The 15,226-nt window shown below is 50.0% G+C and overlaps 2 protein-coding genes across 4 annotated transcripts in view; one reads left to right on the top strand and one right to left on the bottom strand.

Annotated features, from left to right (window-relative positions):
- The window catches only part of POLH (DNA polymerase eta), a 29,825-nt gene extending 25,654 nt beyond the window's left edge, over nt 1-4,171 (top strand). For both annotated transcript variants that reach the window (XM_060021755.1, XM_060021753.1), the window contains exon 11: nt 1,393-4,171. In XM_060021755.1, coding sequence (XP_059877738.1) covers nt 1,393-2,278 — 886 coding nt within the window. In that variant the 3' untranslated portion in view covers nt 2,279-4,171. The remainder of the gene's footprint in view (nt 1-1,392) is intronic.
- Nucleotides 800-13,081, bottom strand: GTPBP2 (GTP binding protein 2). 2 transcript variants are annotated; one of them, XM_060021758.1, is made up of 15 exons: nt 12,881-13,081; nt 11,057-11,083; nt 10,586-10,770; nt 10,140-10,248; nt 9,735-9,932; nt 9,261-9,435; nt 8,884-9,103; nt 8,319-8,454; nt 8,141-8,199; nt 7,360-7,531; nt 6,746-6,910; nt 5,101-6,513; nt 4,094-4,153; nt 1,455-1,607; nt 800-952 (listed from the first exon to the last, which is right to left on the bottom strand). In XM_060021758.1, exons 1-12 carry the CDS (start codon nt 13,064-13,066, stop codon nt 6,337-6,339), a joined length of 1,809 nt encoding a protein of 602 aa, XP_059877741.1. In that variant the 5' UTR covers nt 13,067-13,081; the 3' UTR covers nt 800-952; nt 1,455-1,607; nt 4,094-4,153; nt 5,101-6,336. The 2 variants fall into 2 exon arrangements, with proteins under 2 accessions (XP_059877741.1, XP_059877740.1); XM_060021757.1 differs by lacking the exon at nt 4,094-4,153 and having other exon boundaries at nt 800-1,607.
- Between the last annotated feature and the right edge of the window lie 2,145 nt (nt 13,082-15,226).

Raw genomic sequence — 15,226 nt, 5'->3', positions numbered from 1 at the left:
TATAGTCAGGGGAATGACCAATTGTACTTAGGAGTACAGAACTCAAGTTTCAGGGAACTTTTCTCTCAACTGCTTGATGGTTCTATCTTAAAATCATCTTCCTTGATAATGAAAGTGACCTATTCACCAGTAATCTCTCTCTCACATCCCAACTCAGTTACAAGCTCCACTGGTGTAATACCAAATGTCATAATAATAAACTTCACTTCAGCTGGCCATTAAAGATAACCAAGTATATACTGGAGTATGTTCATTTACTGTCCAGATATTAATGATTTCAGTATTGGAATACCATAATTATTTATTTAACATAGCCTCTTAAATTGAAAAAAGTATTCCAGATTCACAATGTAAATATAATTATGTGAGGAAGATAAATTGGTTGCTTATTTATAGATCTACATTGGAGATTATAAAAAAAAGTTTAGTTAGGCACCTAAGTTACTGCATATCTGAATATAAGGGTACTACATGTATGGGTCTCTAAAGTTAGAGTCTTTGTTCTTAGAATAATTTACTTTTACTTCCTGGTATATTTATTTTCAAATATTGAATGGTTTTACTGAACCAAATGATAATTGTGATACTATGTTCACATTAAACCTTGTAAATTGACAGACTATAACAAATACTACTCACCAAGAGTGTCAAATATTGACAGGGAAGCATAACGTTGTCTGATTATAAGACTGTCCCTGAGCATGAAAGAGGAGAATAGTGAGATACTGTCATGATAACTTTTAAATTTACCTCATCAAGGGACTAATCTGTATATAAAAGCACATTTCATCTTCCAAAATTCAACTCATGTGAAAATTTATTTGGGTAATTAGACATGAGGAACTTTATGACAGGAATTTCTTGAAATATTTCTGAGACCAGATAACCAAAGCAGCTGTGAAATTTCATTCTCTAAAAATTCCAGAGTTCAAAGTCTGTCAGAGTTCCGGTTCTGTTTAAAAACAGAAGAGTGCGTAAGAGGATTTTTTCAAAAGTCTTTCCACTCTAAATATTCTAAAGCTTTTTTATTGCCCTGAATAGTTTCTTGCCTCAACCCTGAATTTCAGCAGCTCTGCAGAAGTTATCTTATGAAAACAATAAACCCAGCTGTCAGGGGATCCAACTTACACATCTGACTTGGTAGGTGTTCACCAAAGTCAGTGGTTCTCAAGGTGTGGTCCTAGACCAGCAACATCAGCATCACCTGAGAACTTGTTAGAATGGCAAATTCTCTGCCCATCCCACGTCTATTGAATCTATTAATCCAATATACCCTAAAGTCTGAGAACCACTGCAGTAACAGTTTCCTTTTGTGGCAGAACCAGAATCCCAATCATTTACAAACTGAACCTGTGACCTGGTGCTAATCTTATTCTTTTACTTTCTATTCAGGTCCCCTCCCCTTACAATGGTTTTCCTCTGTGCTACCAAATTCTCTGCCTCTGCCCCTTCACCTGGCACAGACATCACCATCTTCTTGAGCAGTGACCCAAGTTCTCCGTCAAAGGTGCCAACTACCCGTTCAGAAGATAAGACCCAGGAAAATGGCCCAGTGGTGACAACCACTAAGAAAGCAACCACTTCTCTGGAATCATTCTTCCAGAAAGCTGCAGAAAAGCAGAAAGTCAAAGAAGCTTCACTTTCTTCTCTTACTGCCACTACGCAGGCCCCCATAAGCAATTCACCCTCCAAGCCCTCATTACCTTTCCAAACCAGTCGTACTTCAGGAACTGAGCCCTTCTTTAAACAGAAGAGTCTGCTTCTAAAGCAGAAACAGCTTACTAATGTTTTCTTCCCTCCACAAAAACCACAGTCCAGTCCTAAAGAGTTACCAAATTGTTTTCCAACAGAGTGTCCAGATTGTGCCCCTGTCTGTGAAAAGGTGTTGAAGCTAGGATCCTTCAAAGCAACTCCTGCAGAGATGGATTTGGCCCAGAACAGCCTAAGCAGCCTTGCTTCTTTAACTTCCAAGTCTGCTCTGGAGGTGGCTCAGAAGGCACCTACTACCTCCAGTCTTCTGGCTGCTGAGGACCAAGTGCCCTGTGAGAAGTGTGGCTCTCTGGTACCTGTATGGGAGATGCCAGAGCATACAGACTATCACTTTGCGTTGGACTTGCAGAAATCCTTTTTGCAGCCCCACTCCAACCCCCGGGTTGCTCCTGCCAGTTCTCCTCAAGGCAAAAGAAATCCCAAGAGCCCTTTGGCCGCCAGGAATAAACGCCCTAGGCCTGAGGGCATGCAGACATTGGAATCATTTTTTAAGCCATTAACACACTAGTGCTGCCCTCAGGCTTGCCGCAGGGTTTTTTTATTTGTAACTGGGAGATGGAAATATGTTCACTTCTCAAGGAAATTTATAACTTTATAAAATTTTTAATAAGGAAAATAATCTGGTTAGATGCTGAGTTAAGGCTTCCAACTCAGGGTTTCTAATTCTATTGTTGACAGGGATGTAAAAACTCATCTTCCAGAGATACAACTGTATTGAGTTTTTAATTGTTAGTCTTTAGGGAAGCAGTGTCATACAGTTTAAAATGCCTGGGCCTCGGAAGTTAAGAGATCTGGTTCCAAACCTGGCTTTGCCTCTTGGAATACGGCCTTGAGCAAGTCACTTTCCTCATGTGTAAAACTGAGATAATGCCTTAGATTACTGAAGATTAAGAAAAATGTACTTAAAGTATGTAGCTTAACATTGGCACATAAAAGGAACTGAGTGAAATAAAGTTAAAAAAATTTTTTTATGTGAGGTGAAGACCTGAAACCCTAAAGTGGTAACTAATTTAGGGCAGGACTGTGTACAGAGAAGCTACTCAATAAATACTGAATTTCATTCAAGTAAACCCTATCATAGCCACAATTTTAGCCATTGGCCCTTCTACCTCTTGCAGTGAGACTGTTACTGGACCAGCTCAGGAACTCTGTTTAGATTGGCTAAGTCATGATCAGAACTAGATCATCTCTAGGACCTTGTTACTCCAAGTGTGATTTTGAGGGGCAGCAGCTCCACCACCAGAGAACTTGTTAGAAATAGTCTCAGCCTTACCCCCACCCCTACTGAATTTGTATATTAACAAATTTGAGAAATACCCATCTAGAAGATAATAACAGCCCACCAGGTTTGTAGAGGGCAAGGTCATTTCCTTAAACCCTAAAGACAAATGTAAGAGGTAAATGCTTGGGCCTTCAGGGTCACTGGCACGTTCATCTCTTCCCTACTGAAGTGTGAATCTTTAGTTTAGGGTTTTAAATGAATTACTGTAGCTTTTTGCACTAGTCCATGTTTATAGTACTGTATTCTTAATCTCCATTCTTATGTGTGGAAAGTCAGTTTTGGCTTTTCTGATATGGGAAATGTTGATTACACAGAGAACCCAATCAAAGATGAACTGAGTGGTGGCAGTGGAGGGGGGAGATAAGAGGGTAGGGAGAACAGAATACATAGTCCCCCTTCCCATACATGTACTCAAACCAGTACTTTTAGGCTTATTTTAGCTTATTTATAAATTGGGGGTCTGTAATTTGAAGGGGGAACATTTGAAAACCACTGTGTCTAGCAAATTATTTCTTCTTCCAGAAAGACCTTCCACTTTTGTGGCAGTTAAATATCTAATAAAAGATAGTGCTTACTGTATATATGGCTCTTTCCCTACTAGACTTGTAGATTTCTTAAAGGCAAGAATTCACAGTGCCTTGCACACAACAGGTGCTTGATAGTCACTGGATGAAATGTATATACTGAAAATTTTAAGATCACCAGAACTGTAACAATCAAAATGTACATACTACTTATACACCTTTTTATACTCCTCAATGTTGCATTAATGTAGCAAAGTGCCTCATTAGTTTGTGGAGATGTCTGGGTATCATTTTCCAAAACTTCCTTTCCTAATCTAGGGAGAAGTTTAAAAAAAAAATCTCCTCTGGGTGCTGTACAGATCAAGTTGAACAAATTTTTAGCACTTCAGTTGACTGGAAGGAGTCAAATAGAAAAGTAATGTGGTAGAAACCTTGGTTTCATTGACCTTCTAGAGGCCAAGACAGGTAGTGGGGGGAGGTAGGGGGAGCACTAGTGAATAACCAATAAAGACAATACCAGCAGCACACGTTGTTTTCTTGGGAATGCCAGCCCTGCCCCAGCATACTGGCAGTGAGCCTGTGGAGGGGGCAGCAGACAGACATGCAAACGTCAGTGTTGGGAGAAGGCTATAGTACCTTTTTGCTGACTATAACCTTCCCTCATAGCGGTTTATCAGCAACTGTACAGTAGGAAGTAAATGGTTCTTAGTTCCCAACACCAAGAGGAAGTTCTTCAACCACAGGCTTCTTAGTAGCAAGTTAAACCAGTGATATATAAAAAGCAGCTGAGCCTGAATGGTGGGGAGGCTATCACTTTAATACCCTGGAGGCAGAATACCTGTGGGACCATGGCCCACATTTATCATTAAATTTCTTTTGCAAGGATCAGTACTGAAAATGTAGTCCCTGCTTTTTTTTTTTTTTTTTTGGCCACACTGCGCAGCATGCGGGATCTCAGTTCCCCTACCAGGATCAAACCCTCGCCCCGCTGCAGTGGAAGCGTGGAGTCTTAACCACTGGCTGCCAGGGAAGTCCCTGTAGTCCCTGCTTTTTACAGTTGACTTTAACCTTGGGCCATATTTCTTCACCCATAAAATGTGGTAGTCAGGTACTCTGAACACAAACAGGAGGAAGGGACAAAGGTTTCGCCAGCTGGCTTTCGGCTCCAAAAAGCCAGTTTAGATTATATAAACCTCACTTCAGGCTACCTTGCATTGCTAGGAAAAGCGTGAGGACCAGACTGCCATGTCTCTAAGTTCTACTCGTCATTAAGTAGCTGGCACGCTTATCTCCAAATCTCTGACAGGGCATAGTCATCAGCCTCCTTACCCCTGTGACCATTAGCATGTGGCCAACTCCTCAAGTACAGGGTGGACACCTATCTTAGCTGAAAAGGCGGCAGTTTCACTTTCTATTCTGCTCACTCAAAGAACTATGCAAAACAGGCCAGAATCCTTGAGTCACAGCACTGGAATACTGATAGCCAAGTGGGGGAGAGGAAAGGAGGCAGGGTGAATGAGATACCAAATGTGTTCTTCCCCCATTCAGGGCTCAGCAGTGTAAGGGTTTCACTCGTCTCTGATCCTGGAGAGGAATCCAGCTCTGGAAGATGCGCCTGGGTCTTAAGCATAAGCACAGTGTGTTCAATAAAACATTTTTATTCTGTACAATATATATATGTGTATTTATATATATATATATATATATATATATATATAATATATATGTATATATATATGCAGAGAAACCTCAACCAAATCCCTGAGTCCATGGGAACCCAGGACACTAACAAAGGGAAAGAGGGAATCCATGCTCTAAAGAATAGTAAGTATGGCAACATCTTTCCCTTTCCTCCAGGTTCCCTGCAACAGTGGGAAAGGGATGATCACTACAAATTACTAAAATAAGAGAGGACTTACATGGGGGCAGGATGGGGAGCTGTGAGTCAGGTCCCCAGCCACCAGTCTGGGGACTGTGGCAAAACAACCTGTTTGATCCAGCATTAAAACTAGCAGATCGCTGCAGAGGAGGGGACAAGACTGATTGACATGCAGCTGACCTTCGGTACGCCAAGTCTTAGCTTGGCGGCCCCACACCTGGGCCAGCACAACAAATAGCACCTGTGGGGCCTTTGAGAGGAGGAACTGGGGACATGGCCCTTGAGTGAAGAAGGGAAGGGAGACAAAGCTGAAGAGCAGACCTCATGTCTCAGCACAGGGCGGGAGCACTGCCATTCACTGTCCCTGTGCCACTTCTTCAGACCCTGGGCCACCAGAGGGCCAGGAGCAGATGTCTTTTGTCCACAGTCAAGTAGAGATGGGCAACTTACATGGCCTTGAGAAGAGGTATAGAAAAAAGGAGTGCTTTCGAGGACCACCCCCAGTTGTTGTGACAATTCCTGACGTGCAGGGACCACACCGGCGAATCATGCCCAGTCCTGACAGTGGGGCCAACGTGGCGGTGATCAGCTCCCTCCGGTAGACAGGCCGTTAGGGATGCCAGGCTTGATGAGCCAACCAGGCGGACACACGGCTGCTGAGCACTGCCCTGAATTCTCCTGTCCTCTCCCTCAGGACTGCCCCTCCCTGGTCACACCAAGCTTGGCGTCTCTCCAGAAGAGCTGGCAGGGAGCAAGCAGTAGAGAGCACCCCTCACTCCCTAGCCTACTAACACGCAGAGCCGCTAACAGGGGGCAGCATGGCCGGAAGTCACCTTATGTACTGTAGAGACAGCAGTAGAGCTGTGCCTGCCTGGAGGAGTTCAGAAGCCCATGTTGGCCTGGGCCTCTCCCGCTGCAATGGCTTGCACATCGGTGACATGGCCGATGCCCTTGGTGACACCCTCCCGGAACAGCAGCTTGGCGCCCACCTTCAGGTACTCTGGGTGTTTCAGGAAGCGGAAACGTACCACTGCCTTCTCCCCTGTCCGCAGCTTGTCCTGCAGCAGATACATGGTCACTGGCCCTGGAAAGCACCTCCTGTCTCTACCAGCCTTGGCTCTCCACCCTCGGGGGCCTAGCAGGTGTCTGCCCCACCCCCCAAGTGGGGCTTTGTCCCCTTTGTGGGATAAGGGAGCTCTCTACGAATATGGGGACAGGCTTTCCTCCTTTCTGGAAGCAGAATTCTGACTTTTCCTTAGGAAAACAGGGGCATGGCTGGGCCCCTCTCACCTTGGCATGGATCTTTTCTACCACTGCTGTCTGACGTACGTTGCCCACGTGTACTGTCACCTGGAAGCCTCGCCGGAAGGTGGTGGCGTGGAACAGCAGGACTATCTCTGCCTCGAACACTGAGCAGATGGTGGGATTCATCTCTGGGCTCACCATCACCATGCCCTGGGGAGGCACAGCCCCCAGACCCAGGAAGGGCAGACCTCACATTAGCCTCTCCTCCCTGGCCACCCTCACACCCCTTACAGCTCCTCAACTTCCTCCTCCTCTAGGACTTCCAACACAAAGACCTCAGAAGACAATACGGAAAACTATTCTTTTTGAGGGAGCCCTTCCTTACCCACCTTTCATGTCCTCTAACCCTTCTAATGCTTAGTGCTTTCAGAGTCCTGGACATTCGGGTTGCACCACAGTAATTCACATTTCGTGATCTGCGCTTTGTGAGTACCCTAAGCCTTTTCCATACACAGACAGTCTGTGTAACCAGCTTCTTGGCTTAGGGACTAGGTTCTCTTCAAGTTCCCCTGAAGCACCTTAGACAGATGCTTCTCATTCAAGGAGCCAGCCTCCCAGGCATTTCTCTTTGTGTTCTCCAACCCCCCCTCCCACCTCACCTTGCGAAGGAGTGCTCGGTCAAAGTCCCCGAGGGCCAGCGTAGCGGCCTGACCAGCTCGCAGCACACGACAGGCAGAGCGGTTGCGTTGGATGCTGCATACTCTCAGCTCCAGGAAGCAGCCATCGTCCGTGGGGCCCACCACCAGCTGGTCCCCCTCACGGCAAATCCCACTGCAGCCCACAGGGCAGGTGGCACAGCGTCAGCCTAAGCCCCCCTACCTGCTTCTCTACTAGGTCCTTCCCTTCTAAGACTGAGTCCCTCGGGTGGGAGAAAGAGACCCTAAATTCCAACTGGAAGGTAGGGGAGATGACTGCCTTGCCCCAGTCCAGAATTCAGACTGAAGGCTAACACCAGGAAAGGCTGGCAGTGACGCTGGCAGACAGGTACCTGTTGATTCGACACTGAGCACCTGATTCCTGAAAAAGCAGTTATCCCCTTGGGTTTCATCCTCTGCTTTGGAAAGAGTCTTAAGGGACCTCTCATTTCCCTAGTTGGAGATAAAGTCAGTTGATGCACTCTAGTTTTCTTCCTGGGGCCAAGACCCACACTTCTCCCCCAGGGGCCTGGAGAGTCCTAATAAGCAGCAATACTGTTTCTTCCCTTATAAGCCAATACACAAGCTTTCTCCAGCTCCTCTGATGGTGAAAGCCTAATTTACAAACAAGCACATCCTTTAGATGGGCTCTGTTCAACTCCAGGGTCTCCTTTGGGCTATGATGTCTTCCAGAGTTTGGGTATGTGAGGGCTGAGTAGGGTGGGTAGTAAGAAAGGCAATTCACCTGGAAAGTGTCCCTCCAACAACTGTCCCCACCTCTGGTACTGTGTAGATTTCATCCACCTGAAGCCAAAGAAGATTCTATCAAGGGCTGGCAGGTCCAAAACCTCTAAACAGACTCGGGGCTTGGAATTGGTCCCTCCCAGATCCCCAGCTCACTGCCTGTTCAGATGGCCAGTTACCTGGAACTCCGTCAGCTGCTGCATGAGTTCCTCCTGCTCTTTGCTGTTGGTGAGTGGCGGCAGAATATTCAGAAAGACTTTGAGCAGGTCCAGACTCTCTCCAGACACGCTGGACAGTGTGAAGATGGGGGTGACACTGTAGAGGGAGGCACAGAATGGGCAGATGAGGAAGTTCCAACAGGAAGCAGAGGCTGGAGCCCTATACATGGAAAGGTGAGCTTCTCTTGGAGTGGCGAGGGGCTCCTCTCTGTTGTCTGCTAAGGTTCTCAGGAGCTTGGGGCCCTCTCTCTGTGAGCCATGGAGTGTGGCACGTGAGGCCCATCCCAGAACCCAGGGAGATCGAAATGCCTGGCACAGCACTTCGTCTCCAGGGTCCCAGGCATCAGCAAAGCTGGCTTGGGGGAAGGGTCCAGCCTTCAGCAAAGACTCCCTCCTACAATCCCAACCTGAAAAACCACAGAACTGAACCAGAACTGGTCTGGCCCTAGGGGGAGGGGTACCCCATGCTCTGGGGCCCTGTGGAGCCATCCCTGTGGATCAGGGCTCTGGAGTGAGAAAGGCTTACTTGGGGGACTGGGCAAACTGCTGGGCAGCAGTGACGGCATCGTCCTCAGAGGTGACCAGCATGGGGACCTTGTGGCAGCCAGGCTGCTTGAGGACCCGCTCTAGCTGGCGTACCGTCCTCTCCACTGTGGTCTTGGCACACAGGTCCACCTTGCTGACCACGATGAAGAAGGGCACTTTCAAGGCCAGTGCCAGCCCCAGATGTTCCCTTGTGGTGCCGGCTGCTCAGAGAAGCAAGCAGGCAGCAAAAGAAGAGTTAGAATGAGGGAAGGAGGAGAGAGCAAGAGGGGAGTTGGTCTGGCTCCCAGATTTAAGGAGGCCCAGGGTAGGAGAGTCAGCACCCCCCTCCAGCCCCATCCCTGCCCCAATGCCTCGTACCAATCCCAGTGTTAGCACTGACGAGGAGCAGGGCACAGTCAGGGCAGTAGGACGTTAGGCCAAAGATGGTGGTGTGCAGGTACTTGTGGTGGCCTGCCAGGTCGATGAAGGTGATCATCTTGGAGCTGCTCTCACAGATCTCTTCTGCCGTCCGTGAGTCACTGTAATTCACCACCTGGCCCAGAGCCCAGGGCTCTCAGTGCCCCCTGCCAGCCTCCCCAACCCTTCAAGAGTTGCCAGGACCTAAACCAGTCCCTGGGTGACCCTGCCTCTTAACCCTGAGCCCCATTTCAGATCTAGTTCAGTTGATTCCCCATTTGTTTTCTAAGGAGGTCAGAGCTGGTTCAGTGCCCTCAGGGCCTTCGTCTACACTATTCCAGAAAGGCTCCACACTCTGACCTCAGACTCTGTCCTTCACCACTACCATCCCATCCTTAGAGTCTGGTCCCACTGGGTCCCGTTGATTGCATGCACCTCTCCCTTGCTGTTAAAGCCCAGGATCTCGAAGCTGATGCTGGAGGTTCGGCCGGACTGAATCTCATGCAGGTGGCGGAAAAGGTTCAGCCGAGCCCGGCCCCGCCCATTGTCCAGCTCTCCTTGGGTCAGGACTCCAAGCAGAGTCGACTTCCCTGAGTCCACATTCCCCAGGACAGCCACACGGAGGTCCAGGAACTGTGGATGAATTGTCAGAGGTCAGGGCTCCAACCCTTCACCTCTCTCCACTGAGAGTTAAGGTCAAAGGCAGTGGCACTTTCTGGGGACCAAACGATGAACTGGACCCCACCCCCACCCCAGGGTCCCAGGCCAGGGGAGAGTCTGCCACCACGGGGTCCTCCCAGGGAGCATAGGCGTGAGAGGCAGGGAAGGGTGTGGGCCCACCTGTTGGTTGTCAGGGACCTTTCGTACCAGCACCTCGGTGATCTTCCGGGGCATGTCACTATCATAGTCCACTTCTCGCTCCCGGAGAACAGTGATGTCTGCCCCGACCCTGTCACAGCAAGGCCACAGCTGCCACATCTCACCTGTACTCCCCTTCCCCCTTCCATCCCTGCTCTGGACCAATGGCCTTCTCATACCTCCCACAGAGCTCCCAACACCTTTCTTCACTTCCTACCCACCCTCCAGTCTATCCCATATACACAGCTCCCTTTCCACAAACAAACCTTAAGTAAAGGAGCAAAAAAGCCTGGATCCAATGCAGAGGATCCCAGAAAACTAACCCTCCCCACTTCAGCCCTTTGTCAAGAGGAGGCAGGCCCTAGGTGACTGGGCATGCGTGGGTCCAGATTTAGGGAAAGGAGAACCAAGGGGAAGGGGAAGCATACTTCTCCGCCATCCGGTGCAGGGTCTTGAGGGAGGCCCGCATCTCCTCCTCAGCCAGCCCCACCAGCAGCCCATTGTCTTCTACTCCAATCTGGTAGACAGCCTCACCGCGGCCCTCCTGGAGCCGCCACTTCATCTGTGTCACCAGGTGCTCAAAACGATACTGGGATGGATTCACCAGCTTCAGCTTAGGGCAGGTGAGGTATCATGAGAAGGTAAAGTCAGAGATGCTCCTCCTGGACCCACATGCTCCCCATCTGTCCTGCCGAAAGGACCAGGACCTTCCCTTCCCTCTTAACTACCCTCATCCCTGACCTCCTCTAACAGTGAGTCCTCTTCCAACAGAATGAGGTACAGAGTCCTTACCCTGTACCACATCTTTAAATTACTACAGATTATGAAGTTAGAAGGATCTCAAAGAAATCATCCCACGCCAGCAAGGACAGCCTGACCCTCCCCAACCTAAGACTCACTTTATATTCGATGTTTCCATCTTCAGCCTGAAAAGAAACAGGGAGCAGTTACCACACACTGTCCAGACCTAACCCCTACTTCCCCTTGATTCCCCCTGCGGTCCAGGCAGCTAACTTAAGAGAGCAGGAAGCCTCGGCTGCACCTGCTTAGGCAGGTGTCTGTCAAAGGTCATGGCAGACCAGCCCTATACTCAGTCCCAGTGTGACCCCTCTGAAGGAAAGGCCTCTGAGAACACAGTTAGTCACCCATCTAAGCCAGGAACAGAACCCGGATTCCCTCCTTTTTTGATCACTGGCAGCACGCTCTTCCTGGATGCAAGATTCTCCCCCTCCCTTCCCCCCAGGGCCTCAAACTGTTGTCCCCACAAGTCTATGTCTTCTCCGTGTCCAGGCTGCTGAGGCCATTCTTTGCCACTCATCTGAGAGACACCATTTCCTTCCTGCCCGCCCCTCTCAGCTGATGACATCAAGAATAAGAGGTTGCAAGAGGTTCTGGAGCACGGCCAAAGGGTGAGCTCAGCACTGGTCACTACAAGCCTGATAAGAAAGGAGTCCAGGTGAAAGAGAGGCAGGGCTCCAAAGTTGGGGTTGAGATGAAGAGAAGAAACTCAAAATATAATGAAGAAGACAGACGCCACAAACTAGACTCACTGTGGCTTTTCCCCTCCTGTCCCCTAACTCTCATGCCTCAGTTGAGGTGAAATCTTGAGTCCATCCCACAATCTCCTCCTCTTCCCTACATCAGGTGACCCAACACAGAAGGATCCTGTTGCCTGAGCCTGCCCCTCTCGGGTACAAAAGGATATGAGATTTGCCTGTTCTGCCTGTCCTGCATTTCTGCACTCCTCCTCCCTGACCATTTTATTTTTCTTTTCCCCTTCCTGTCATCATTCCATCTCTTCAAGGCCCTTTGACTCCCAGGCTCTTACAGGTCTTCACCCATAATCTCCACCTCATGGAGTATAAAGGAGATCTTTTCCCATCAGTAAAGATCTTCCTTTTTATCATTTTGCTGGAGATGAAGAATTAGGATGGTTTCAAAAAGTGGTACAAGATAATGGTCTAGGCTAATGGTTATCAAAGTGTGGTCCCAGGGCCAGCAGCATTCATATCACCTGGGAACTTATAAGAAACGCAGACTATCAGGGCCACCTTTGACCTACTGAATCAGAAATTCTAGGGGTGGAGCAGCAATCCAGGTGGTTCTCATACATGCTAAAGTTTTATAACCACTTGATGAGGCTTTTCCCCTGGGTCCTCCTTTTCTAAGAGGGACAAAGTAGCAGTTATTATCTGCCTTAGGGACAGATGGAGCAGGAAGGTAGAGGCTGTCCCCACTCCCTCATAGGACACGGAAAGGGCGGGAGGACTAAGCCTGACTGTCGCGCGCGCGCGCGCGCGCGTGTGTGTGTGTGTGTGTGTGTGTGTGTGTGTGTAAGGACGGAACATATTGCTTTTTTCCCGGGTACTCCCCTCCTCCCCGTGGAACAAGTTCAGAAAACTCTAACTCCTCATCCCAGGATGCAGTCTCCCTTCTCCTGTTGCAGCAGGGAGGGGACCGGGGCATTTTACTCTGTTCTTCCCAAAGGGATGCAGGTGGGATCCCCTTTCCCCACTCTTCCTCCCTGGGGTCCTAACACCGGAGGGGGAGGCCCAGTCTCTCTGTCCCTCCTCCCTAGGGTCCTAGGACCGGAAAGAAGGGTTCTCCTCTCCTGGGGGTCTTGACACCGGAAGGGGGTACTAATTCTCTCTGACCCGCCTTCCTGTAGTCCTGGGACCGGAAGGAGTGGTTTCCTCTCACCCCGCCACTTCTCATGTGCTTACCTCGGGGGGCAGGTACGGGGGGTTGTTGGCTTTGCTCCCTCTGTTCCTTCCGTTCTTCTTCTTCCCCTTCGGGCCACCACAGCTACTGCTGCCGCCGGCGCCCCTAGCCTTGAGGGTTCCGCCCACGGCCGGGCCCCCTCCGGGCCGGCAGCAGCCGCCGAACAGCTCCGATACCCGCGAGTCCATCCGCCGCTGCCGCCAGCCCCCCGCCCGGCCCCTCCCCCCCCGCCGCTGCCGCCGCCGCCGCCGCCGCCGCCGCCGCCGCGCCTACTGCCACGGCCGAGTCGAGCCAGCCAGAGGAGGGCTGGGTGGGGCCCTGCGCAGGCCACACCCCCACCTTCCCTGGCCACCCGGTCGCGTCAGAAACAGCCGCAGGGCACCAAGGGATATAGAGTCCTCAAGCCTGCGAGCTCCCTGGAAAGAGCTCGACGCCGCCCTACAACTCCCGGGCGGCATCGCGGCGCAAGGAGCCGCGGGTGGCTTCGGGGCGTAGGCAAGGAGCGCGCCTTTGCCCGCAAAGGCCTAAGGGAGCTGTAGTCCAATTCCCAGTCTCCAAGCGCTGAGCGGGTCTTTTCCTGGGGCCTGGTTGTGGGGCAGTCATCAGAGGCGGGGGGGCTCATATCAGAATCAAACTTTGTAGGCGCTTCTGGGTTTAGCCCCTTACCGCGATCCCAGACAACGGGTTTTGGATTGGAGAGCTGCAGAACTCAGGGCGACTGGTCTCTCCAGCCTACTGGCTCTGCCCGTGCCTCAGTTTCTCCCTCGACGGCCGGGGTGCCGTTTGGGTGAGTCAGGACCAATGCCAGGGCGGAGGCGGATGGTGGTTAGCCTAATTACGGCTTTTATTTTTACGATGATTATGCCACCTTTACACAGTAGTCACTGGTTTATTACCAGGCTGGCACTCTCCGCGGGCTGGTTTTAGCAGCCCGAGATACCGCGGTGGTCCCGACACGAGGCCCGAGCCCATAAACCAGCCTTGCAGCGAGGGCCCACAGCGAGTATTACCCCTCCCCTTTGTTTTGAAGCGGAACCAATCCGGGAGAACCGAGTTTGGCTTTAAAACCGCCAGGGCTGTAGGCGGGGCCTGGCCCCTACTTGGGGCGGGGCTGGGGCTCAGGTTACGTCAACCAAGGCGAGGGAGGGAGAAGTTGCCTGGAATAGAAACTTGGCCAAGGGCCCAGGGGACTGCTGACTTCTGACTTTATTGCCAAGCTGTCGTCTCTCTTGCTCTTTAGGGCTCTTGCAGTCAGCAAAGAGTAAACACATTCAGTGACGTAAACCAGTGTACGAGACACTAGAAAGGCAGAGTGGAGAAGCAGTTAGTGTTGCTGACCTGGGAGTCAGGACGCGGAGTTCAATTCCCAGCCCCGCGGCTGTCTCTTACGCACCACTCACCCATTGTATGTCCACTTCCGCTCTCTTCACAAACAGCGAGATCCTCATACCCGGCCCAGAAATAAAACAGCCTTTCCCGCCAGACCTCAGTTTTCCTTGGAAAACTAGAAGCAGCAACAGTGGCTTACCTCTGGTGATCCTTTCAGGGGTTCAGACTTGGTGGAGTCCATGGCTTCCCCCCAGGACCACAAGGAGAAAGGCAAGTTACTGATCACGTAGTTGCTGTCCACATATAGCTCCCGAAACTGGTGAGAGCAGAAGGACCAAAATCTGTAAAAGGGCCTAGCAGACCTGGCCAATTATGTGGTCTTCAGTGGTTGAAAGCACACGTGACTTCTCAACCCTGTTCAGCTAAAGGAAGGTTTTGCTGCAGAGGTCAACCGTAGCCAGGGACACAACCCCACCAGGGAAGCTGCTACTTAGGGGCTGAGTGAGAGATCTCAAGAAGGTTGAGGATTGGAAGCGAGAGCTAAGACTATTCCCCCAACATTATCACCACCACCAACTCTGGGGTTTCTTGATAACCAGGGCCTGCTGCACTTGCCTGATAACACTTGTCCTCTCATCATCATAGATCTTTCAACCACCCCAACACACACAATTTCACTTCATTCTTTCCAATTCCCTTGTCTCCTAAGTGGAGAACTTTTAACAGAAGGGAAGGGATAACCCATTCTGATATCCATTCTTAAACAACCTGGCTTACCACAGACAGGAGTGAAGGCTGGCAGAGGAGTAGGCTGAACAGGGATGTCTGTCCAGGAGGAGATCAGGGTCCTGGGAGATGGAAGGTGTTATATGTGTTTAGTTTCCTGGAGGGGTTGCTTATGAGGTGTTTATGATGTGGTTGCCTGTGAGGTAAATAATGGATGTATACATACAGACTTTTTTCCTGGTATGTAATTATTAGTCATTCATTCTTTGTGTATAGTACATTTACATACGTTT

Source organism: Delphinus delphis, chromosome 10 (genome assembly GCF_949987515.2).
Source record: "Delphinus delphis chromosome 10, mDelDel1.2, whole genome shotgun sequence".
Classification (NCBI taxonomy): domain Eukaryota; kingdom Metazoa; phylum Chordata; class Mammalia; order Artiodactyla; family Delphinidae; genus Delphinus; species Delphinus delphis.
This window is presented reverse-complemented; position numbering and strand designations above follow the sequence as displayed.